We start from the raw sequence: 27320 nt of genomic DNA, 5'->3' as shown, positions 1-27320 counted from the left end.
TTTAAGTATTTGACTATATTGCAGAACAAAACGGAGTAAAATTTAAAATTTTTCCTTCTCTTGACTACAGGACTAAGACACTGTGTCAAGCTAGGCTGAGAGAAACTAAGAACAACATACAGAGATCACTGAACAGTTATTTCAAACCAAAGGCAGATACATTAATTTTCACACATTCTCTTTGTATACATTACTTAGTATTCATGAACTTTAGGAAATATTTCTTTAAAGAATAGTGAAGCAATATGTAAACCTTCAGAAGTAGTGAAGTCGTGGACATTAAAAAGTGGTTTTCACATTCAGTATAACATTTTTAGAACCAAGAAATGATTTCAGGAGATTATCTAAGTGTCACAAACAAGCAACATGTATGTACTGCAATTTTATTTCAATCGCACAAACGAAGTTAGCGTGTAGGAAACTTAAATGAAACAGTACGGTAAAAATCGCAGAGAACTGGAAAAAAAAAACTAAAAAGGAAGTACACCTAAAGGAAGTACACCTAAAGCACGAGAATTCAACATTCATTAGTGTTTCATTTTCAGTTTTGATTGACACTTGATGCTTGCAAATTTTTAAACAAACTTTTAAATCATGATGACTATTCTGAAGAGATTTCAGCACCAGCACTAAGATTTGTACATTCAGTTTGTTTGCAACTGACTCGTTAGCCACTGACAGAGTGTAGAGTACAGGTTTGTCCCAGGTCAGATCACAGTGTGGAGGAAAGCAGTGCTTCCTGTAATTGGGAAGGATCCCCAAGCTGCACTCAGCTGAAGACATCCAAGGTACAAACGCACAGAAACCATCAGGATAATGTGGGTCCAGGGACAGAGTTTTGATCATCAGGGAAATAACTTAAGCTTCTGTTTCCAATTCATTTACTGAAATCTCTTAACAATAATACAACTGTCATGTTTGACAGCAAATGTATACAGTAACTCAATCAAACTTCTCAGAAAGAACACATTGAGAGATCTGGGATACTAATGCAAAACGGTGGAAAATACAGTGTGATTCAACACTGGTTCTTTGTTGTCACTGTACACAGGACATCGTGTTAACATTAGACCAAGGCACAAAACGTTTAGTGCGTAAACCAGTTCCTTTTAAGATCTAGCATTTTATTGTAGTCTTTATCTTTCTTTGGACCACTTGTACCCAGTACTCTACCCTACTACAGACTACCTCGCTTAAGCAACAAAAGCGGCTTCCGACCAGATTCATAGGGGACATAACCGTTCGTATCTCGTCAGTGTCTGTATAACCAGAAATACAATAATAAAGATGAAAATGCCTCCTATTTCTTTTAGAAAACAGTATTTTTATAAGCTTGCTGCATCTTTAATTCCTTTACTACTATTGCATGACAATGAACAGTGGCTAGAAAAAAGAACTTTATACTTGAATTATGATAGCTCATCCATCACAGTTTCATCTTAAAATGAAGTTTCTACAGAAACAGGAACTATTCTAACAAGGAAAAGAATTCCCTCATTCAAATCTCTTTGAAGTGGTAACAGCTGCAATACAGCAGCATTTAGAAAACTCCGCTATCAACAAAAGCTACTGTCTAACGAACCAAGATGTAAGAAATCTAGAAAAAAAAAAGCCAATGAAAATGGATTATTTCTTCAAAACTTTAGTAAAACTTCTGATAAAGAGTCCAAAGCAAACGTGGCACTTATAGCAACTCAAGCATTAATCAAGATGGAGAGCCTGGAGAGTTTCTGATTTTCTAAATTTTCCAAAAAGCTGTAATTGCAACATATAGTATTTCTCCCCTATTTTAATCTTACCAGTTTCAAAGAAAAGAAAAGGGAGCAGATCAGGTATCCACATATACTCTGTTGCACACGCACACACACATCCACACACACGGTGGTGAGGAGAGTATCTAACTCCTTCTCCCTACCCCCTAAGTCTCACTTTATTTAAAAAAAATTATGCAGAACTCCCTTAACTTAACGATTTCTGTGACTTTAACTGCTGCCATCATTGTTATTTCTCTTCTCTCAACACAACATTCAAAAGCAGTTTCAGTCAGGAGCATGCACCTGAACACCTGGGTAACTGCAGGGGCATGTGGGTAATGGTAACTGCCAGATTCAGTGATCAAACTTTTGAGTCACAAGGTATACTTCTCGTGAAGCTCGGAATCAAGTTTCAGGTCATTGAGATTACTGAAGTTAGACTACAGATGGCCGAAGACATGATGTAAAAGATTAAGTACTCGGTTTTGTTAACGTATTTACCAATTAGAGTCACAAAAGACTTCTCATTATTATTCATGCAAGTAATTGAGAAAAAGATAGTGCAGATATTAACTTTAAATAAAAAGTTATTCCTTCCCTTCCTCCCGCTCCCCTAGACTCTACAAAATGTTTTCCCTGGGACTCAGCTTTGAAAAGCTCACTACCTATTAGTGTGACATGCATTACAGTCTGCAATTAAAAAAGCTAGTTTTGTGGTGATTGTAATTACATTATAAAAATGTCCACATGCACAATCTAAAAAAGGCCGAAACCCTACAGTAAATCTACAATATACTGTTTTACATTTGACCACTGGTCTGTGTTACGTAGGAGTCATAGATTTGGTAAAAGCGTTGTAACAATTTAGGAAGGCATCTAAATCTTTAAGTTCTGGATGAATTTTATGTTTTAATCTACAAAATTGCATGAAGGCTAACTTGAGAGGCTTCCTATCATCTAAAATTCCTCAAGCTGAACATATCATTTTCAGGACACTTTCTTATAAATATCACCCTTTGAAAACACACATAATTTCATTTGTTCCACATTTTCTGATTGTAACCTATCCAGGGCTGATCTCAGTTATTCCTGGAATATCAAATATGATAGGAAGACAAACCTGAGAGAAACATTTACAATAGCGTAATTTGCTAAATTCTTCATCAGCGCTCTCTGGGGGAAAAAAAAAACTTGTTAAACCTTTCTGTTCTTTATTTTAGCAATGGATTGTGTAAAATGTGCGATTTTATCTTGACATGAAAATATTTTAATGTACTGTGATCTCGCCTGACGGGTATAGTATTTTCTGCATAACTGTTACAGAAACTCTTACATGAAGACTGTCTTTCCTTCTGCTGTAAAGGTCAGAAAAAAGCAGCACACTAGAAGGGAAATAGCTTATCGCCAGAGTGATATGTCTGAAGGCTTTCAAAATCGGTTGGTTTTTCCCTCCTTCCAACTGTCTGTCTCCACGTTCTTCTTACAGTTCACGAACTGTAGGGGCTCGTTGTTAACAGTTGTTGTTTTGGGGTATTTCTTTTCTTCCGATTAAAGTCCTGTCTCTCCTTAGTTTGTTTCTCTATGCAGTATTTGACTTGCTCAGTTCCTGCCTGATTGCTGGGTAGAAAAGAAAAGTATAGAAAGTAAGTATCATGATACGGTAAAACAAATGAGCGAATTATTCTCAAGCAACCTTAAGGGCTGTATTCAAACTTGAATTAAGAAAAAGACTTGGCATCTTTCACAGCATATATCGTTGCTTTCTTATTATTAAGAGGAATATTAGTTCTGTATATGTGTATTAATTTAGTCACCCTTTTAGAACAGTGTAGAAACATGAATCCTATGGGCTCAATAACAAGAGGGCGGTGGGATGGCTGAGCTGAGGTAACCTTCAGAATGACCTGTTCACCTGGTCTTCCCTTTAGCACTACTCCACACCTGGAACTGGAGGGTGCTGTTTATCCCTAATTTCACACCCAGTTTCCACTGTACGAAGGAGATAGCATCTTCTGACACCAGACACAAACTGCAGAGCAGGATACTACAGGAAACTGTTCTAGGCCCTCAAGTAAGGAACTGGGTATTTCTTAATTTACCGGCATTTTCTTTGAAGTGGTTATTCTTACACATTATTTTAAAGGAACAGCAAATCTGATTTAGATACTCACCATCGATGAGCTCTTCTTTGAGTTTTGTTAATTCTTTTCTCATTTCATCTAAAATATCCTGAAATATTGGGGGGGGGGACCCACATTAGAAATGCTGAAAAGCAAAATGTTGCTGAAAAGATTACTGCTGATATAAAATTTTATGAATGTGAAAAAGGAGGTGTGGCTTTTGCGTCTCAGTCACAATTCTATGTCTTGAAACACTAGCCCTGGTAAATTTTTATTACTCTCCCCTGTTGATATAAACCCTATCTCTGCTTACTCTAGACTACCAAGATAGGAAACAGAACGCTTTCTAAACACACTGTTCTCAACTAGTGAACGTTAAGGTTCAGATACGTTCTACCAAAGTTCACAGCTCTGCTTTCCATCTGTCCTCTGGTGCCAGTCTCAGAGATGATGTATAAAAAAAAAGCTGCAAGGAAGAAGGGTAAATTGGACAGTCAGCTCTTGGCAAATCTGTCATCTGATTTGAAGTATGGGGGTAAGTCGTAAAACTAAAGTCTAGAATTAAAAGGGTCCTTGTCTTTCAAACTATGTTTCAAGAAGTTGCAGGACTCTCTCGGAGGGGCCTTCGCAGCTGCCCCATGAGTGGAAAAGCAGGGAGTAGACCCTTCCGCACCTGCACTGTCCAGTACGACAGCCACCAGCCACAGGTACTAAGCACCTGAAATGCGGCTGGTCTGAAGTGAAATGTGCAGGAAGTGTGAGGCACAGCCAGACTGCAAAGATTTAGTATGAAGAACAGAATGTAAAGTATCTATCTCATTAATAATTTTACAATACTGATTACACACTGAAGTGATATTATTTTCGATATATTGGGTTAAATAGAGTAAAATTAATTTCAGCTGTTTCTTTTTACTTTTTAAATGTGAAGACTAGAAAATCTTTAATTACCTTATTTTCTATTGAGCAGTGATGCTCTGGACTCTCCTTCAACAAAAACCGCCCCATCTTTATATATATTTCACATAATCTCTACTTATAAATACAATTAGAAATAATGGGCATACCCCCTCCCCATTAGAAAGTTACCACAAACTCTGTAAGATCAAAGCTAAAAGGGCTAGGACATGCAGTGCAATTTTTGTTGGTAAAAATAACAGCTCTCCTTGGTGGGGATTAGGCTCAGTTACGGGATTTTCTTTAATACTGCACACTTCAGATAATATGAAATTGTTCTGTGTTGAGATCCTTTAAAAAAAGGTTTTGTTTAAAATCAGGTCGAAACTATCAATTTCAATTAGTTTAATTACTCCATTTACCGATGAGGAAACTGAGGCATGTGAAGTTACTGTATGGCCTCTGGAACTAACAGATACCCTTACTCAAATGAAACTTAAAACCATCCCCAAAATCAAATCTATTCCTCTCTTCATTACTTCAGACACCAAGAATTTACTATATTTTAAATGTGTTCTAATGTGCTGCTTTCTGTCTTTTTTTAATGAAATCCGCATTTATTACAGAGGAAAACAACAGCTTGAGTATCAGTGACCACAGCTTCCTTTAAAAAAGTCAGCTTTAAATAAACACTTTTTGTTTAAAGGCGATTAAAGGCTTGGAAACAAAGTTAGTGCATCAACCCTACTGTCGACTAAATGTGACTCAGTAATGACAATCTCCAAAACAACAGAAATGAACAGAATCCGTATTACATAACTCAATCTGACTTTTCAAACAGCTTTGCACTATAAAAACTAGGTTTATTGGAACTTACTGCTAGTATTTCTCTCTTTAATTTCTATATAAGTTTAATTTTGAACTCATGTTATTGCAGTTATTTTTTGGTCTCTTTCTGAGCCCCATTCAAACATTTCCTAGCATTTTTTAAAATGAATTAACAGAATGGGAAAAACATGGGCTTTGTAAACAGATCAGGGTTCTGATTCTGACTCAACCACTCACTCGGCTGTGAGACTCTGGGTGTATAATGGGACGTCTCTGACCACAAGTGTGCAGAATACGCGTCTAAGCACTGTACTATATGGATACTACGAGGACCAGGGGACAGTACCATGCTAAGAACCTAGCCTGGCAATTAAGTCTATCAGATATTCAATACATGATTGTTTAATTACTATATATTTTTTATTTTTACGTATTTGATATTTATTTTCTGGCACTATTCTTAAGTTCAGGGTAAGAAGATGAGGAGTAAAATTTTCTTTTCAGACCCATCTGTACACCAGTAATAGTTTTACTAGCATGCACTGGTTTCAATTTAGAATCTTTTTCACACTATTTAAAAAAAAAAAAAAAAAACACCTCTTCTAGGAATAAAATTTTTAAGTTCATAATCCTATCACCTGCAGCCACCATTACTCTTCACTCTTTTTTTTTTGAGCATGTAGGTATTACATGTAATGCACACACATTCAAAATATGGACAGTATCTTTCTTTTTTTTAATTGAGCTCACTGTACGTATTGTTTTGTTACCATCCGATTCACCTAACTTGGCCAGGCGCTCACAGTTCACTGTTAAGTATCTATCAGAGTTGTAACGTCCTGATGGCAGAGTCCCCCACTATGGAACTGTGTGTGGTTGGTGTCAGTGCTGTTGAGTCGATTCTGACTCAGGACGACCCCACGTGTGTAGAGCAGAACTGTGCCTCACAGGACTTTCAAGGCTGTGACCTTTCGGAAGTAGATCGCCATCAGCCCTGTCTTCTGAGGCACCTCTGGGTGGGTTCAAACAATCAACCCTGTGGCCAGTATAACTCTATGCTTCTATAGTATTATTTTAGCATAAATTCCTGGAAGTGAAATTGCTGGGTTCCAAGAAGAAAATTTATTTAAGGCTTTTGAATTGTTTCCCAAACTGCCCTTCAGAAAGCACTGTAAGTATACAGGAGCGCCATTTCTTGCCAAAATCATTTTTTGGTTTATTTTTGCCCATTTGTTAAGTGAAAAGCAGGGAGCCCATTGTTTTTTTAACAATTGTACACCAGACGCAAGAGTGAAATTTTTATACGATATCATCAAACAATGGTTCCCTCACCATCTACCAATGTTGGAAATGTGGGTTTGCAAAAATAACTCAAAACTAACGCCACAGTTTAATTTGTATAAAGATATTCCAGCTGTATGTTCTTTTCAAGTACAATCATGATCCAAGCCAAAAATATGCATAAGAGGTATTTTAAAAAGAAACAAGTACAAATAAAGGAAAGTTGCTATTGAACGCATACCTGCTTCAATCTGTCGTAGTCTAGCCCCTCTGCCTGGACTCCATTGGCACTGGGCTGTGATGAGGGTGCAGATTTTGGTCTGTACAAATGAAATTTCCAGAACAGGTAAACAGCACTTACAATATTTAATGAGTTTATAAATAACTGCAAACTTACCAACCCAACACCAGATTTAAATACATTTCTTAAATAAAGCACATTTTGTTAAAAAGTTAATTGTCAAAATTACAGGACTGATTAGAACATAAAGCAGAAAATATTTTTCACTTTTCTCAGTATTTTTGATTATAATTTATAAAGAAACTGGAAAAAAGTGGCAGGATGACCAGACTTCTTCAGGAAGTGGAGAAAACAACATTCTCTGGGTATGAGGCAGGTGACCATGTGTGGCATGTTGATCAAGACAAAAATGAAAAGGCCAGCTGGAACAACTGAGGCCCAAGTAACACAATCTTATTTTTCCCTTCTTTTGAAATTTTACATTATCTACTAAACACCTGGCAAACCAATAGAAGGAAAAACATATAGACTTGAATATTTTACTCTGAGTCAGTTTATAAATCCTGTATCTCAGTTTGGGAGAAAGAGGAAAATCAAACATTTTAGGAAGCATCAAAATAAACAAGAATTTTTGAAAAATGATTAGGCTAGAAGCATATTCAGATCCCACTGGCAATCTATTTTTTGGAGAGGTTACGGGAATGGCATGTTCTAGGCGAGCTACTTCATAAACTTATTTTGTAAAAAAGGAAAATGCCAGACGGAAGCAGGTGTCAATTAAGATTGGACTCTTGACAGTTAAGTTTATTAAAATTTTTATATGAAGTAATAAGTCTTATAGATTAGGTATCTCAAGCAAAAGTTCCAATACCAAATAAATTAGTCATGACTCCCTCTCCAATTCTGGCAATAAAATCCTTGGTGAAAAACCTAATGTTTTTATTGGGTAATTTTCTCCATTCTGGCTTAGCATACAGTATAGTACAGCGGCCACTATTTAAGGTCCAGAAATCAATGCAAATTGAAACCATTAGTCAACTCCTATATCTTCAATTTTGCACAGTACCAGATAATACTAGAAATCTGAACCAAGACACTTAATAGGTATAACTTTTTCAGTTATAACTTCATAATTCTTACATGACATACTATACTCCAAACCCACAGGAATTGTTTGTGAAGATGAAGTACTGAGTTAATTTATTATCAAAACATACTATTGCTTAAAACGTTGTTACGAAGCAAGTCCATCAGTTTTACTTTGTTAGTTATCTGTTTCTGTATTTATATGAATAAGTAACTTTCAGAACACTTCATCCAGTAAGCACTGGGCTAGGAGCTGTGGGAGACCAAAAAAAAGAAAAAAGGAAAAAAAAAAAAAATCCAGATGACACATTCCCTACCCTCTTGTGAAGACACATTTTTTTACTTTGCTAAGTCACGAAAGATTTAGTGAGCTCCACAGTCCGTAAGTCAGGATGCTCTCTACAGAGTCAGGTCTAGAACTGTCTTTGAAGATTGACACACTGCAGATTTCATATACCCATGCCATCCATTCTCTTTTCCAGAATTAAGGAGTTTTAATTAGTCTGCTCTCTTTTACTTCTCACATTCAAGTGGCACAACTATTAATTATTTCCTCCCAAGTTATATAATGAGTACCTCTGACATAAACTCAAGTGAGCAACTACAGTCTGCTACTTAACCTGGTACTATATTATGAATATATCCGTATTTACTCAACAGCGCAAAAACATATTGTTATTACATAATAAACAATCATGGAAACATGCAATTTTATAAAATTTAATTCATGCTAACATGCAATCCATCACCACCACCACCATGATAATTAGCTAAAGGGGGGAACTTTTCATACTGAAGGAAAGAAGTAATCACCACACTGTTTTTAAGGTTTATCAACAACATTATCCCAGGGGGCACTGTTTCTAAAGGCAGCCAGGTAACTGAGAAGGTTTACTACAGAGAATCTCATTGTGAAATGCCGCTTTAGCCCTCTCTGCACTAGAAAATTTTCTACATAAGTCTTTTGGTCAGAACAACTAAAGCATCTCCAAAAAAAGCATGCAAAACTCTCAGTACTGCAATAAACACCTTAGGGAAATTAAAGCCACCCACAAAATAACCTTATCAAACGTTTTAATCATCAGTGGCATGAAAATAATTTTGGCAAGTAAGAATGTGGCCAAATAGTCTGATTATAAAACTCTCTAATCACTGCCTTGGGCATTCCTCCCCTTCACACGCTATTTAATTCATGCTCCCAGTAGACATGGTATTTTTAAAAATAGATGCATATGACAACATGGGTGTAGTATTTTAGTTATTTCTAACCTATGAGTTTTCACTGTAATTGATGAGAAAACATGATTTCTCAGAGGTTTTTATTACTTTATGAGAGTGCTATCTCTACTTTCCCATAAAACAAACCTGCTGCCACAGGCAAGTCCTATTCTGCCAAATGAATTCTAAAAATAGCTTAAGCATGTAAGGATTTTTTTAATTGCCACTTTTGAATTAAAAAAGAAATACATGGTTCATATCTTAAGTTCTTAATTAAAAAAACATTATAATAGGGCTCATCCTAGAAAACAAATAATCTGCTGATTCAGATTCAGGATGTGAGATGCTAGGTTTCGAAGGATACTCAATTTATTACAAAGTACCTAGGAAACACAGATTTTCCTGAAAACATAAATCACCCAGTTGTGGTTATACTGTCCTGCGTGCCAGTAACAGTACAGGACCTTCTGCCTCACGTTTGAAAAGCCAAGTCTCATTCTTAAAATCATAAAGGGAACAGTCTTTAAAAAAATGCTGAAGCTACAGTCTAGATTATATACCCCTTAGGTCCCCATTCTAGTATTTCTCATATGTTTACCATTTATATTACCCTAAGCAAACCATAAAGTGATGGCAAGAAAATGGATATTATTAAATTTTTCTAATTCAAGTTAAATTCTTAGGATTTTTTTTAAAGCCTTCTAAATGAAGCTAACAATGAAAGGTAAGATTCCGTCTTCCTCAGTATCTACCTTGTGGTGATTACCAATCCACGTAGAAAAAGCTCAGCCCTATCCTGAATATGTTATTCCAAAGTCTCAAATCACAAAGTCCCAGCAGGATGATACCTGTGTAATGAATCATAGGACCTGTTGTCAAAAACAATCTGATTTTTCCTTGGAGAATCCCGTCTATGAAGGGGAAAAACCATTTAAAGGGGTACACAATAGAACTTAAAAATAATTCTCATTATGTTACTGTGTTACAGGCTTCTTAGTCGCGGCAAACTAAAGAGTCAAAGGAGTCCATTAACCTTAAAACAACCATTTTTCAAAAATTAAAATAAGATATTTTCAGACTATTCTAGTTCTGTGAGAATGAATACTTTGTTTACTTGACAACTGCAGAAAATTAAAAAATAAAAAATCATATGCAGTGGCTACTTTTACAGGCTGCAGGCGCAGTAAAACTTACCAACCACAAAGATTCCACAAGTACCAAAACACATCGAAGACACTTCTATTAGAGTGAGTCTGAAGGCACAGGCTAAAATTAAAAGCACCCATCAAATCGCTGTGGCCTGAAGCATACAAAGCTAGCTCTTCTCAGGAGGCACCAACAGAACTTCTTCTCCGTCTTGGATACAAGATCTCTATGTAATCTCTTAATACAAACCAGAGGAAGAATCTGCAAACTTTCCAATATGTTACACTTGAGTCATAGTTTGAAGCATTTTTAACTACAATATCCCTGCTCTTATTCTACTACCTAGCATCTTCATGTAACAAATAACAGTATAATACAATTACAAACACTTGTGTATGACAGGATATTAATCCATCTTACCACTAATGTAATTTTGACATGGACATTCACGAGAAATGGGCACTTTTACTCAGTACAAGGATGAGGTACACTTAAATAAAAGCATAAAATAAATGGCCAATATATCTGCTTTCAGGAGGATCCTGGGAGATAACTTAGGAAGAAAAGCAATCTAGTTCTTAGTCTCTTAAGCATGTTTGTTTTATTATTGGTGTAGCTGTTTTCAGTGACACGTGTCAGGGATGAATGTATCACTGGCTGGATCACATCTATCAAAAGGTATATGAGAGTCATAAAGAAATCTGTAAAGAATTTCTATTTGGGAGAAGGAGAAAAAAACCTTCTACCACAGTCAAACCACGATTACAACGCACTACTCAATAACCAGAATCAATGTTAGACTAATCGACATAAAATACAATTTCAAACTGGTGACCTTTAAAACACTTCCTGAACTTCATTTAGAAGGCTGAAAAATCTTTCCCAGAATACTTTTTCCTTCACTAAATGGGCGCAAACATATCAAGGAATATGTTCTCTTTGGCAAACTTCTTTCATGTCCTGTCTAGGATAGCCTTTGCCATCAGCTGAGGTTTCGCTTTAATTAAGAAAGCTCACTATGGAGTTCCTATCAATGGGGTGGGGATTGAGAGCGGCACAGGCTGGAGGAGGAATTATTCCCCACTACGTTCATGTCTTCCAAGAGCAAATGGCACATCACAGTTCTGCTCCCTGACACTCACTTCATAAATCAGGCCTCACAATATGCTACTGTGTGTTCAAAGACCACCTCCATACGGTATCTGGGAAATGTAAATGTGCAATTTTTCTACTCTACTGTAAAAACGTGACCACCACTAGCAATTCCTCTATTTTCTTCTAAAATCAAATATACATTTTTCAATTTCTTAGAAACTAAAAGCTTCTATACATTCAAAAAGGCCTCGTTTTTTTTGTGGTCCTTAAACAACTGTGTCAAACCTTCTTTCCTAACAGAAAGAACTACACAAAATCCAAACCCAGGTTTAGATGCAGGCTAACACAGAATGGATTTGTGATAATATGAGGTTTATCCTTGTACTTTTATGAAGTTTCTAAGATCAGAGTCAAGGCAGGTTTCTGTGAGGCAAAAATAAGACAAACAGTTCAGAAAGAAAAGGCAAAGAACTTTTTAGTCTCTAAATACGTATTTTTTTTTTCTGAGAAAATATGAGTCCTTTAAACTTTCTCATTAACCAGGAAAAAGTTTCATCCATGTTCAAGACCTCTGATATAAATTTAGTCGTAACACAGTACGCCTGGCTAAGGGATGCCAAATTTGCTTGGCCATGCCCCCAGGCCCACGCACAGAAGCGCACATTAACCAGCCTCGTTTCCGAGCGCTATCTTTTCTAACTTCATTATGATCAAGAGTTTCAACTCAAACGGAAATAAATTTATCTGACAAATTCAAACTTTTAGGTTTTGTTTTGTTCTTGCTTAAACATTAGTCTTTTCTCTCCAGCTATCTTTCTTCTAAAAATTATATTTAAAAAACAGCTATGAAGCATGCTATTGAGACAATCGGGGAAATCTGAATATATACTATTTTAGGTAATATTATTGTTCAGTGTTAAATTTCTTGAGAGTGGTAATGGTATCATGGTTACATAGGAGAGTGTCCTAGTTCTTAGGATAAAATGCCGAAGTGCTTAGGATCAGGGTGAAGCAGCATATGTCTGCAACTTATTTTCAAATTGTCTGGAGGGAAAAAAAAGTGTATGTGTGTGTGTGTACACACACACGCACACGTGTATAAATAGAGAGAGAGAGAAAGAAAGCAAAAGCAGTTAAACGCTAAGAACTGGCAAGTAAAAGTGAAGGGGGTGCGCTATACTATTCCTTCACCTTTTCTGTAGCTTTTAATATCTCAAAATAAAAAAAAAAAAGGAAAAAATAAAAACTATTTAAAAATTTCAGACAACCTGACTAGTAAGGATAGGGTATTACTTATCAGACAGTCATTAGTTAAAAAAAAATAATAAAATAACGGACTCGGGTTGGGGGTGGTGGGGAATAAACAAGTATTGCTTAAGGGGTACAGAGTTAGTTTTAAGGATGATGCAAAAATCTGGAAATAGATAGTGGTGATGGTTGCACAATATGGTGGATGTAACTAACATCACTGGACTATACATGTAAAACGGTTTAAACGTTTATATATACACACATATGTAATTTCTAAATTTACAATTTGAAATTTTCTACAATAAAAATTTATTTTCTTATTACATACAAGTGTGATATAAAACTTAGGAAAAAACTGATACCTGGAGATAACAGGTGACTTGCTGCCATTCATTGTATTTGTTCTTTCCCAAGGTTTTCTTGTTGGTTCTTTAAAAATAAAGGATACAAGCTATTAAATACCATAATGCATCCGGAGTTATTATAAAGTGAATAACTAAACGCCATCATGCATAAATCAACTTTTTAAATTTAAAATCTAAACTTGAATTAAAATCTATAAGGATTTTAATTTGTTGAGCTTCAGACCTTAAAATGAGAAATAATTTCTAAGCAAGTGTGACAAGCTTCCATAGGAAAAACTCAGATTGTTAAATCTAAAATGCTGTAATTCTGTGAACCAGCTGGTACGAAGTTTCTCTAATGATGACAGTATAATAAGGTCAAGGTAGCTAATTTTCATTAAAATGGAGCAGTACAAACTATATTATTTTAATTTAATAAGGAGGGCTTAAAAATTATAATCTTTAATGTGTTCATGTACTTCAACATTTAATCTAAATCCAAATAGTCCTCTTGGAGAAAAATTCAAATAATTAAAAAAAAAAATTCAGAATTATGGAACCCTATTATACCTCCTTGCTTCTCAAACCACCAATTCTTGGGACTTAGCAAACGATTCCATTAAATTTAAGTACACTCTAAACTCTTCTTAGAAGCCTGGGTGGCACAAGCAGTTTGCAACCAGCTGCTAACCCAAAAGTTGGTGGTTCAAACCCACCCAGCAGCTCCTTCCATAAAGGTTACAGCCAAGAAAACTCTGTGGAGCAGTTCTATTCTGTAACATATGGGATCGCCATGAGTCAGGGACCAACTCAATGACAGCTAACAACAACGACGACAAGCTCTTATTACAAAAGACACTATGTAGTGACTTGCCCGTTGGCGGTCTATTAAGCGCTTTGAACTGTTTTTCCAATTTGGGCTGACTCACTGATGTTGTCATTGGCCTCATGAGACGACTGGGTGAAATTAAGAGTGGAATCTTGTTGAAGACAGCCTAAGTCTATGGGAGTCATGATCCCATCGTACAGAATCTTAACTAGAAACTCTGCTCCGAATTCCCTAACTCTAACCCTCAGATGGCTTCTGCACATTCTCATTTGGTAGCTTGCTCTCTCTTCAAACTAACATATCCGAAACTATATTCAAACTCTCCCATGAAACACTGCTTTTATCCTGGATTTCTGTCACATCCAGGCATGTAGGTGTGATCATGCTTTGCTCATCAATCAATTCCTTCCTTTTTAATTATGCCTTCTTATTCCTTCTTCTGTTTCTCAATAGTAAACACATTCTCTCAACAACTACCACAATGGTGGCAGCTTCTAGAGTTGGACAGGAGACATCAAATAATCAGAGGTCTAGGATGGCCAGAACTACCCAGCGGACACCAGCCCTGAGTGAGACAGATGGACAACTAGATGAGCAGAGGAACGGTCATCAGAACATTGTCAAAAACGAGGCAGGTGGGAAGATGAGGAAGTAATTCCAAAATGAGTAAGATGCAACAAATGTCAAGGTCTTTTCTCAATCCACCGAACCAGGCCAAGCTTTAACGGCGCATCTGGTTTCACGGAAGAGTGGCTTCTGTCAGGAACAGAGGCAGTGAGGTCATCTTCTCTCAAAGGGAATGCCGTGTCAATTTCCGAAGGAAGGACAGCGGATTTGCTTCACAGGGGTCTTCAGGAACACACTAGATCCTCACTGACCCTAGTACATAGCTTCTAAACCGCTTTTCCCGTCTTAGGTCTCTCTGACTTCCATGTCCTGCTGCTCACGACAGCCTTTTTAATGTTCCTAAAAGACTTCCAGTTGATTAAATGTCACCTTGATGCCTGCAGGATAAAGTCTAAACTCCTGAGCTTTCCATAAAAGGTCCCACATTTTGAGACTCTAACTTGCCTTTCCAACCTTATTTGCCAATACTCCTCAAAAACCAACTCTCCATTCTAGTCAGGTGAGTCTACTTAATATCTCCTAGTCTCTTCTTGCTGATCTATAACGCCTATCGTTGTTCATGCTACACTTCTCAAGTGTCTGATACGATGTCACTTAAAACAAAAAACAACTGAATGAAAACAAGTGAAAAAAACAAGTCCCTAGCCCCTGTGAACGCACCCTTGATTTTATACATATGTGCACACGCAGCCCCATGCTTTACTTTGTCATATTTTAAAACTAGGAATATATATTAGATAAGGGCTTCTCAACTTGAGGTCCATGGATAACCTTTAGGAAATTCATGAATATTTTTAAAGTATAGATAAATTTGTATAAAAATATAATTTCTCCTCCCTGGGGAGAGGGTTCGTATCTTTCATCAAATTCTAAGAAGTTTTCGTGACTCTAAGTGCTGTTCAGTCTAAAATATCTATGGCTCTAATAAAAACATCTGTAACTAATTCTGACTTACAGGAAGAAAGATAAAGCTAAATTAAGTGGGTCACAAACCACAGAGAATTTTTCATGAAGCAAGTGTAAGGTGATCTGAATACCATTCAGAGGGACAACGAGGCGGGCTAAGGAAAAACAGTCATAAAATCACAATGTAATTTATAACCTGGCAAATCAGACTACTGAATAGCGCTATTCAATAATGAAAACGAATTTCTTTTATGTGCAAATGGGTTACAGTCACAAAAAAACAAAAGTATGTTTTCTAAAAAATATATTTATCTAAAAAGTTGAATTCTAGAGGCCTCTGCTAGTCTCCAAATCAAAATGCATAGGAATTAATGTAGACATTTCTCCATAATGATTTCCTAGGGACCATTCTAGGAATTAATTCAAATTTATTTATACCACCTCATTCCAAAATAGCCAGGGAGGTGAAGAGACAGTACAACTCTCAGTCTTGTAGTCAACTATGAGGAAATAACATGCAAAATTGTACTGATCTCATATTCTCATTGTGACATAGTACTCATTAAGTATCTCCAGTGAAGTATATTTTGTTAACATTCTAAATAGTATAATCTATGCTCATGAGTTCCCAGTGTCAGAAATTTCACTGAATTCAAGGATGCTTTCCGAAACTTTTAAGATTTCTTTTAGCTTATGAATTAGAAACTTTACCTGCTTGGGGAGCAATCTAAACTAAATACACAGTTAAAATGACAATCTTCTCACTTGAGAATGTTTGCAAATAGACTTCAGTGCTAGCTACAACATGCCTGCTTAATCTGTACTTTTAATTACCAATTATTACTTAAAGTTTCCTTTCATCTAGTAATGTGTTCTCTTCCTGTTTCAGCAGAAAAAAATTTCGGACTTGAACGGATCTCCCAATATCAGGAAGAAAGTTACAGTCGCTTCTGGGATCACAAAGGGCAGAAGAAAAAGGCAATACTTTCTACAGTGTGAACAAAGAACTTAAGTAAAACAGAAGTCACTTGGTCCAAACATGGGAAAGTGGGAAAATTTTAATTGGTGAGTATTATTATATACTGAAAGTTTATAAACATTAAAATATTTCTCTTAACTTACCAGGTGTACTTGTAGAGGCCTTAGAAGTTATAGGCTCTGAGTCTTCCTAAACATACGGAAATATATGTTAATAATATCACATCTACTGGAAAGGAGTCATATATACATAGTTCCCATTTCACATTCCCATTTCCAATATTCTCTGTGCCACTTCCCACTTTTCCCTATCTTTTCTCCCTTCCATTCCAGTTTTCCTTTTACCTTCTGAGTGTGTCCCTCTCCTTCCCCCACAGCTCCTTTCTTCTTATGTTCTCATCAAGAACTTGCATTAGTCAATACCATGAGGCCAAAATATGGGATAACTTTGAGGCATGACATCAAATAGGGCCAAACATAACAGACAAAACAACCACTTTATTTGTTAGACACCAAAATCTAGAACAAAGGTGACCTTCCCCAGCTGAATCGGGGAAGAGGGCATGAGGGTTACATTCTTGGGGGCACATCTATTAAACACAGGACTCCTAAGGGAAACATCTGGAAACTGTGGATTTAGTCTAATTCCCTCGTTTCAAATGCAAGAAAACTGAGACCCTAAGAGATGAGAAAACTAGTAGAAGGTCATGCCCTCATTTCACGGCAGGTTTAGGTAAAGATCCACAAAACTGAAGCTCAGTGTCTTCCCCAAACCCCACACATTCAACTAGGAATGCCATTACAATTTATACATACCACTCAAAACAAGCCATTTCTAATATGTGAGGAGTTAAAAATAAGAAAATTTGAGTTCAAATTAATTGCGTTCAACCTGAATTAATCTGTCACACAACTTCCTGAATAAGCTGTGCTTCAATTTTACATTTTAAGGTGCGGCAGTCTATCCCTTTAACTTACATTTTTGTCCTCTTTTTGTTCTGTTTCTATTGTTGATCCCTTTTCAGCAATCCTTCTCCTAGAAAGGAAGCAAATGGGGTTTAAAAAAAAAAAAAAAAATCTAATCCTTAACATAAAAACGACTCTTTCTCCAAGGGGGAAGAACTGCACACAGTTAAATTATATTTGGAGTAAAAGGAACAAAAGCCTCTCGACCCTGAACATGTTCACTATAATGGAATTTTTCACTCACCTCCTGGCCAGCAGGGCACTCATTTCTTCCATTAAACCACTACCCCCTAAAGGAAGGGGTCCATTTCCACGACCTGTTTCTGTTTTAGATGAGGCCGAATTCACACCAATGGTATTCCCTCCGCTTGGGAAAGAGCCATCCTCCATCTTAATAAGAATACACATACTTAATACACTCCTGTGTAAGGCAGCCATGTTTACTCACATTCTACGTTTAACACAGAAGGACACACCAAGCATTCGTTTAGATAAAAATACCAAAGTATTTTTTTTAACCTTAAGAACCAATGGCGTGAACAGCACTGACTTTATATACCAACACCAGTTTCATCAAAGTTAACATCACCATATTGTGTGCTACTTCAGTGGTACTCTTGCCCCCACTCCCCAAAACACATAAGCTGAATCTAGTCTTCAGGAAACATCAGATAAACCCAAACTGAGGGACGATCTATGTTATGGACTGAATTGGGTCCCCCAGAAAATGTGTGTCAACTTGGCTAGGCCATGATCCTCAGTATTGTGTGGTTGTCCTCCATTTTGTGATCTGATGTGATAATCCTATGTGTTGTAAATCCTACTCTCTATGATGTTAACAAGTCAGGATTAGAGGCAGTTATGTTAATAGGGCTGGACTCAATCTACAGGATTAGGTTGTATCTTGAGTCAATCTCTTTTGAGATATAAAAGAGAGAAGTGAGCAGAGAGTAGAGGGACCTTATATCACCAAGAAAGAAGCACCGGGAACAGAGCACATCCTTTGGACCTGGGGTCCCTGTGCTGAGAAACTCCTAGATCAGGGGAAGATTGATGACAATGACTTTCCTCTGGCGCCAAAAAAGAAAGCCTTTCCCTAGAGCTGGTGTCCTGATTTTGGACTTCTAGCCTCCTAAACTGTGAAAGAATAAATTTCTCTTTGTTAAAGCCACCTACTTGTGGTATTTCTGTTATACCAGCACTAGATAACTAAGATAATCTAGAAAATAACTGTCTTACAGTTTTCAAAAATTTCAATATCATCAAAGAAAGACAGAGGAATTGTTTGTTACATATTAAACAGACTTGACAACTGAATGTAATGGGTAATCTTGGGCTAGAAAAAGAAATTACCATAAAAGACATTATTGGAGAATAGATGAAATTCTCATGAGGCCTACAGATTTTGATAATTACACTGCGGTTACGTAGGTGATGCTTTTGCTCTTACAAAATACACACTGAAGTATTTAGGGGAACATGGGCACAATGCCTCTGACTTACTCGCAAATAATTCAGGAAAAAAAAATACGTGTGTGTGTCTGGAAAGACTCATACAAAGAGAAAAATAAAGCAAATATTGTAAAATGTTAACGAGTAAATCTGGGTGATGGTTTACAGAAATTCTTTACACTACTCTTGCAACCTTTTATAAAAAGTTATTCCAATTTTTAAAAATATCAGTGAAGTTAGTAACGTAGGGTTCATAAAATCAGAGTACCACAAATCCATTGTTTTAGGCATTTAGAAAGAACATCCATTGCCATTGAGTTGATTCCAACTCATAAAGACTAAGACATACATAAGAAACATGGAATTCAGAAACGTATTTACCCGTGACACTTTCCTTAGTTTTGCTCCAGCAATTGCAGCTGCAAGTCCAGTTAAAGGGCGATTGTCTTCTGACATAGATCCCACAAAAAATCCAGATGCAGGGAGGGGCGGGGCAGGAGGTGGTGGAGGAGGAGGGGGTACTTGGTTAGGAAGAGGGGGTGGAGGGGGTGGGGGTGGAGGACCGGAGGATGGAAGTGGAGGTGGTGGAGGAGGTCCTGGGGGAGGAGGGAGTGCTGCTGACACTTGGGCAGGACCTGGTGGGAGTGGAGGAGGGGGTGGAGGTGCAGGTGGTCCCAAGACAATGCCTGTGAGAAAGAATGTTAAATAAGACCATCAACAACAGAGCTAAATTGTATTATTTTATGTAGAAAGGAATGTATGAATGTCATGATAAATTAAAGCAACTCAAACACTGAGTACATATTAATAAGTTCAATTTATTATAATGTTTGAAGTTTAGATCAATATAAAAAATGATACTTAAAAGTAAAACCAAAGCGTACAACTACTTACTTTTAATATTAGAGTTTTATTAATAAAATTGTGTACCAAATTAAAGATTTTTTGTTCACAGAGATTTGGTAAATAAGCAAAACAAATGCTTACAAAATTGGGAAGGAAGGAAGTGCCCCCCCCCCCAAAAAACAACTAATGATGACAGTAGGTACTATCTGAAATAATAGAACCAAGAAATCCATGTAAACCTTAAGTTCTGAGATAATAAATTTTACAAAAGTGAAGAAATACATTTAGTTGTTTACAGATAGCCGAAGTGGAAAGGTTAAGAACATGAGGAAGGGATGGGTCCCAGGCGTCTGCATTTTAAATATATTTCTCATTGAAATGCAACATGCAGCCAGGGTTGAGAACCATTTAAGCAAAGGATCTACTGGTACAAAGTAAGACCTCAAAATAGCTCTCAGAAATAAATGATATAGCATTTGACGTACAGAGTTTTTTTTTTTTTTTAAGCTTAGAAGATGGCAGTAAAAAGAAAATGTTCCAATCTTGTAAAATCACAAAAGGAGTAAAAAGAAGAACTTATTTAACATTAGAATACTGAACTAGTGGGTTCCCTTCCTTATGCTTTGAAGGGGTATCTCAGGACAAATAAAATGCTATTTGCACACTGGGTGGTCAATTTTTTTAAATTGCTAACTTTGAGCAGTCACACAAGCTAGACATCACTTGCTTAAGGAAGAACACAGAGTTGTGGGCCGTCAATCTTCAAGGGCAAGCCAGGTAGGTCTTTTAACCTCACCAGGCCTCTGTGCCTCTTACAGTGTTCCTGTCCCAGAGATTCCCAACTGCACCTAGAGTCTTCACTCAACGTTTAGGCACATTCATTACATCAATAACAAATATATATATAAATACACACAGAGACCAATAACAAGCCTTATTACTTTAAGAACTAAGATTTTTTTAAAGAGGCATGTTCATATCTAGACTATAACACTGTTTCCTTGTTAGTGCAAATTTGTTGTCAGACTCCCCCTGTAATCCTCCTTAAATCCTATTTTTAAAAAATAAATTACTTATAAAATCAGGTCTTTCTCTACTTATAAATAACCCATACTTAGAATATTCTCCTTTCTCTGTTAGCCTGAAAGTAAGATATGTGTGTGTGGGTGGGGGGGCAGGTAACTTAGGGGATCCTATTCTCTCTCAACTATCTCTTCAGCCCACTATTTCTCATCATTTTGGACGGTGGAACTCTGTGGAATATACTAAGCCCACCAACTGGTTCGCCCCTCCTGCAAAGTCAGGCTGCTCCACAGGATTCGGGGTGGTTCCCAACCCTCTAAGTCCGACAAGGGAAATTCAATATGGGAGAAGCCGAAATAGAATGGGGCCCAAGATCAGAATTGTTTCAGATGAGACTCTAAGATTATCTATCTAATCACTATAGTTGAGCACTAAATATGTCACTACGTTTCCCAGAAATTAAGGGAAAACAAGTTATATCATGCATTTACTGTGCAGTAGGTCCAATGTGTATTCCTAGTGAGATTTAAAAGAAAAATATTATGGACTGAAAAACATCGTCAACTGCAGAAGACAACAAAACCTAGTTCAACATGGCAATTTTTCATATCGACCCTCTGATGGCAATTAATCCCAACACGGGAAAGAAAAAAAATTATTTTCTACTTTAGGTTTTCTTTAATTAAAATATGGCACTAAGATGTTCAACTTTCAAAACCATCTTATCCATTCTTTTAGGCAATTAAAGCTGCTGACATAGATAATCTTTTCAAGGGATTAGTTGTTAGTAGCAATAAGGAATGCCTTACCCTGTTGGGCTGGAGTCTCGGCCGGCTGAGAGGCTGCCTGCAAGCCTGGCTCAGAAGCAGAGGAGTCTCCCAGCACAGAGTTTAGAGGAGTCTCAACAGAGGCAGGGGCAGCTGCAGAGGGAGAAGGGAGAACACTAGGCTTGGATGAGGGAGTTGAGGCAAGAGGGGTGCCTGGAGGAGAAGCCTGAGATCCACAGTGTGACAGTGATGCAAGGGAAGGCAGTGGAGGCGGCGGCGGTGGCGGAGCTGCTGGCCCTGAGGTAGGCGGTGGAGACACTGGGTATGTTACAGAGTCAAGCAGCCCATCGGGTGCTGTTGGTGATGCAGGCATTTGGGGCACAGGAGAAGAAACACACACAGGGAGGACAGGCCTTGGGCCAGTAGCCTTGCCCGGGGGGCTGCTAATCATTACTGGAGGAGATGGAGGGAGGGGTGAAAAACCGGAAGGAGACCAGGCACAGGGCTTCGTAGCTGGAGACTGAGAAGAGGGTGTGTTCACAGGAGAAGAAGGTCGAGAGTTTTTGTTCAGAGGACGAGGAACTGTAGCATAATGGGGAAGAACAGGGTGGAAGGCTGAACCTAGAGATGTTGCAAAACGTGTCGCTGAGTGTCGAAGTGGTGGTGTAGGGGGTGTGGAAGTAGGTGGCAAAGCGGTCACCACAGCGTAATCAGGAGTGGCATCTGACACTGGAGCGGAGATGACTTTAGCGTATGATGGAGGAGGTGCTGAAGGAGGCTGGCAACTGGCATACTCGGGAAGTGGAGCACTATACAGGGAGCTGTCTGAAGATGAAGCTGGACAGAGGTAGAAAGCAGCAGCAAAAGACAGGATAAAAAAGGAGAGAGAAAAAGGGAGCTAGTGAAGCCACAAAACCAGCATTCAGACAAAATGTATAAACGTAGACTACAGTTAGTACCAGAGAATTAGGCACATGTACAAATAAATCTTTTTACTCGAGAATAATCTATAAATATATTTTGAAATTCAGAAGTAACCTTTTTATTCAATAAGTGAATTAATTAAATTGATCAATTTATCCTGTATGAGAAACCAGTTCACAGACCTAAATTTTTATTATTTAGTCCACTAGGACATGCAAATTATATGAATAGAACTATAAACAGAAGTGTTTTTTTTTTAAAGCAACAACAAAACTGGCAAAACATTTATTATAAAAAGCTAAGAACTCTTATTCAAAGGTTATTTGTGAAAAAGTTATATTTTGTTGGCCATAACCCCAGAAAATAACTAAACATTTAAAAACAAATGAATTAACTCCAACAATAACAACAAAAGACCAACATTTAATCAATGAACACTGAGACTTTTGATACAGGCCATATGGAATAAAAAATAATTCTTAAATCCTATAATGAATGTTAATTTAAAAAAATGTTGAAACACCTAAAACTTTCAGCTATACCTTAACTCTCAAGTTTTTCAGTAAATCCCATCAGATTTAGTTATTTTCACAATATGAGAAAATATATTTAAATAACCATTCAGTTTAGAGAGGATATTTTTCACCCAAGGTTTTAATTTCTCCTTCATAAGCTTTAGAATACAATCATGCAAATTTCTTGTGGAGTGGTAATACTACAGTATTTCAGGAAAGTTAAGCAATTTCCTGAGGAAATATATTCTAAATTCATCCAATTAAAAAAATTTCCCATAAAAACACACATTTTATAGCCAATTTATATGCAGTTAGCAGAATTTGAATGCCAGAATAAAAATTTCCAGGAGCTTTCTCTAAGTCTCCAAGCAATAAAAGCCAATACATAAAGAAAATGCTAAAATAGTAATTGCTGCTTATTTTTCATAATTTCAGACTTATTTTTAATCCCAAGCATCTCAAAGGTGAAACAGTCTAATATATGACTATACAACACATTGTCCAAGCTCAGCTATATCGAGAACACAGAACAGTGTGTAAACATCTTACCAGCATTTGATATTCTTCGCTCTCTCTCCCATTCCAACTGTTCCCTTTCTAACTGTTCTTGTCGCTCTCTTTCTTGCCTTTCCCGTTCTAGTCTCTCAAGTCTCTCCCGTTCTTGCCTTTCTTGCCTCTCCCGCTCCAGGCGCTCTTGACGTTCCCTTTCTTGTCTCTCTCTCTCCAGCTGCTCTTGTTCTAGTCGTTCCCTCTCCAGCCTTTCCCTTTCTAGCCTCTCTCTCTCCAACCTCTCCCTTTCCATTCTTTCTCTCTCCAGTCTTTCCCGCTCCAGCTCCTTTTGTCGTTGCTGCTCTTGCAGTTGCCTGAAATTAAAAAAGAAAAAAAAAAAAGCATTATGGTTAAATCATTATTATTCCTTTTACAATGAACAAATGAAGCTTCTTTCTGATTGAAATACAAAGCAATGCAGAGCTAGATCAACATCTATTCTCTCACATGAAGAAAAGATATCTTAGAGACAACAGTTTTATAAAGCGAAAATATTTGTTATGCAGATCATTCAGGCCGAATGCTTCAGCATATTACAATAACGTCTCATTTTATTCCGTTACTTTTCATGAAAATGAATGTATTTTCCAAATAACTGAACACAACACTTTAAGAACCAAGTCTCTGAATAATTTAATGAAAACATTTCTAAACTGTAATTTCCTTCCTAAAATATAACATCAAATTTTAATTGTACATTATCATTTCAAAAAATACAATGGCTAGCCTTAGCAACAGCTCAATAAATGTTTGCTGAATGAAGAAAAACACAAGCAAGAAGAAATAAACTTTCATTCATCTTAAGTCTCATATCCAGAGCCAACTACAATTAATATTTTGGAGGTATATATTTACAGATCTTTTCTCATCTAAATATAAATATATAAACATTTAAAAACAAACACAAATGAAATCCTATTTCCCTACTACTCTGAAATCTGCTTTCTTCCCTCCTACTTAATATATCGTAAAGTTCTAATCAATAAATACAGTTCTCCATCTTTGTTTTCACGAGCATATAGTATTCCACCGTTTCACGGCCCGTAGTTGAAGCAGTCTCTTACAGTAGGACGTAAACTATCCTAACACTATTACTATCACTGCAATAGAATTTCTCTTTATCTACCTTTGAACTCTTTTCTAGCTCCTTCCTTAGGACCAATACTGAAGCAAAGGTTTGCTAGGTGAAAAGGTATAAATTTTTTAAGATTTCTGATACATGGCTCCAAACTATCTACAGGAAGAGTTGTGCCAAATAACACTCCCCAGCAGCCCAGCAGTATTTGATGAGCCCACCTTCTTTTCCCCTCACCAACACTGAAGTGATCATTTTTAATCTTTGCTAATCTGACTGGTAGCACTCTCAAGTTTCTATTTCTTCGATTATTTTCTGTGATCTTCCTTTGCTACCTTTTTCACATAGTCCTTTCCTACAAGAGGTTATATAGTTACCTATATTTTCTTCTAATACTTTTATGGTTTTATTTACTTATAATAGTATCCTTAATTCATCTGAAATGCCTCTTGGGTATGAGTTTTGAATAGTAATCAACCTCTCTTCTCCTCCAAACGGTTCATCAATTGTCAAGACACCATTTATTGAATAGGTTATGGCCCTGATTTATGATGCCACCTTAACATGTTTGGGCTGCTTCTGAACTTCCAGAATACTCTGGTTCACAGATCTGTTTGTTTAGTGTGGCAACAGTATCCCAATGCTTTGATATTTGCAACATACTTTCGTATCTAATAAGTTGCATCCATCCTTATTACTATTCTTTTTGGGTTTTTCCAGGTGATTCTCACACATTTAGCTTTTTCTAGGTAAATTTTAGAATCACTTTGTTAAATTCACCCTTTGTGCAACACCTATCCTCTCTCAATTCTAGGACATTTTAATAAATTTTAAGATTAACCAGAAAAACATTCACATCTTTTTATCTCCACATCTAAGGAAACAGAGAATGTCTCGGTGTTTATTCAATTGTTCTTTTATGCCCTAACAGTTTTTTCTTTTAATTCCAAGACTTCCAATTTCCAAGGAGGATTATGGAATCTTTTTGTGATTACATTAAAACTTACAGAGGCCTAAGGTATGTAGCGCTAAAATATACAGTCTGCTTTATCATCTGCCATGACAGAGCAAGAAAAGGTCTCTAAGTATCCACCTGGACAGAAAAGACAGCCCTGCTGTGAAAGTGAACCTCTAACTACCATTAAAAAAAAACCTATCCTCATTTGAAACAAACATATACTTCATAGCACTGCAGGGAGGATTAAATGTGGAAAACCCTTAAGAGTTCTTTAAAAAGCATCTGGTACACAAAAACCATAAATGTGAGCTAAATGATTATTATTACTTGGAAATTTCAAATTGGGACTTTCCCTGGACTGGCTAAACAAACTGGTTGGGCTCTAATTAGAGGCAGACCTGAATGACAAAATGTGATACTTTCTGTCCCTCTCATGGTATTAATGATGATTTTTAATTGGCCTTTCCAAAAATCTCTCCCCTTCATGTTTCCTAAGCTGGCCACAAAAGAAAAAGCCCGTTTGGACTAGTAAATCAACTCTCCTTCTCTCACAAAAACACAGAGCCTCTCTCTGGACCTACCACCGTATCTAACAACGACTGCAAAAGAGAAAAACAGAAGGTAACTATAGCAGTGCTTATTATGGGTAAAACAACAACAAAGAAACAAACCCACTGCTGCTGAGTCGATTCCGACTCAGTGACACTATAGGACAGAGTAGAACTGTCCCATAGAGTTTCCAAGCAGTGCCTGGTAGATTCAAACTGCCAACCTTTTGGTTAGCAGACGTAGCTCTTAACCACTTATATGATAAAATCCAATTTTTAGTACATTGTTTGGGCTTCATTCACCACTTGATAAAGCACTAGCTGCCAGTTTCTGAGGGAGAGCAATACCTCTGTACAGGGATGAGGGCAAAAATTTATAGTATTCAGAAGAATTTTTTAATAATGAACTATACACAAGAAGTTCAGTTCTTATTTACTGAATAATCTGCACCTAGGTTTATACTAAATTTAATATTATATTAAATTTAAAGTACCCAACCTATAAAAAAATAAGGGCTATTTTAGACGTAATATTGGAAACAATCAGTTTGGCACAGAGGGCAAAAAGTACACCAGTACTATTCTAATCAGAATATATTTTAATACAGAAGGTAAGGGAAGTATTTAACTTCAGAGCACAGCAGCTGCACCAAGGAACGTATGGTGACAAGATCCAACTTATCAGGCCGTACAAAGGTACCTTTTACATTTCTGTCACCGTTTTTTTTTTTTTTTTACGTCAAAATAATACAAGTACAGTTTTTTTTTTTAGAAGTTTGTAACAAAACCCAGCAGTTCATTACCCCAGCCATCCTACCTCGTTTCCTATGCTTCAGAGGCAACTACTACCAACTCTTTGGCTGTTTCTCATTATTTTTAAACTTTGGACATTATCTACTGACTTTCTAACAGTAAGATGCCTTCCCCCAAACCCCTCACCACATAATCTTCTCCCAGTATAGTCACGGGAGCATGCTCATCTCTGGGTCAATCAATATTCAGGGTGTACGTTATTAATATGATACGTAAATATTGTTTTGAGGGTGAATCACATAGCATTCTATGACCGCATTTCATTTCTTACACATGTTCTTAG

General features: G+C 36.9%; 1 protein-coding gene across 8 annotated transcripts in view; it reads right to left on the bottom strand.

Annotated features, from left to right (window-relative positions):
• Nucleotides 1-369: 369 nt before the first annotated feature.
• ENAH (ENAH actin regulator) overlaps nt 370-27320 on the bottom strand; it is a 173403-nt gene continuing 146452 nt past the window's right edge. For 2 of the 8 annotated variants that reach the window (XM_064276829.1, XM_064276821.1), the window contains 11 exons: nt 23644-23957; nt 21698-22492; nt 19401-19705; nt 17812-17957; nt 17580-17637; nt 16746-16791; nt 13280-13346; nt 10274-10336; nt 7122-7200; nt 3926-3983; nt 370-3371 (listed from right to left, as the gene is read on the bottom strand). In XM_064276829.1, coding sequence (XP_064132899.1) covers nt 3334-3371; nt 3926-3983; nt 7122-7200; nt 10274-10336; nt 13280-13346; nt 16746-16791; nt 17580-17637; nt 17812-17957; nt 19401-19705; nt 21698-22492; nt 23644-23957 — 1969 coding nt within the window. In that variant the 3' untranslated portion in view covers nt 370-3333. The remainder of the gene's footprint in view (nt 3372-3925; nt 3984-7121; nt 7201-10273; nt 10337-13279; nt 13347-16745; nt 16792-17579; nt 17638-17811; nt 17958-19400; nt 19706-21697; nt 22493-23643; nt 23958-27320) is intronic. The other 6 variants (XM_064276823.1, XM_064276824.1, XM_064276825.1 and 3 more) reach the window with 5 other exon arrangements.

The sequence above is a fragment of the Loxodonta africana genome, chromosome 25 (assembly GCF_030014295.1).
Source record: "Loxodonta africana isolate mLoxAfr1 chromosome 25, mLoxAfr1.hap2, whole genome shotgun sequence".
Lineage (NCBI taxonomy): Eukaryota > Metazoa > Chordata > Mammalia > Proboscidea > Elephantidae > Loxodonta > Loxodonta africana.
The sequence above is the reverse complement of the archived record's forward strand: the minus strand, read 5'-3'. Positions and strand labels throughout refer to the sequence as shown.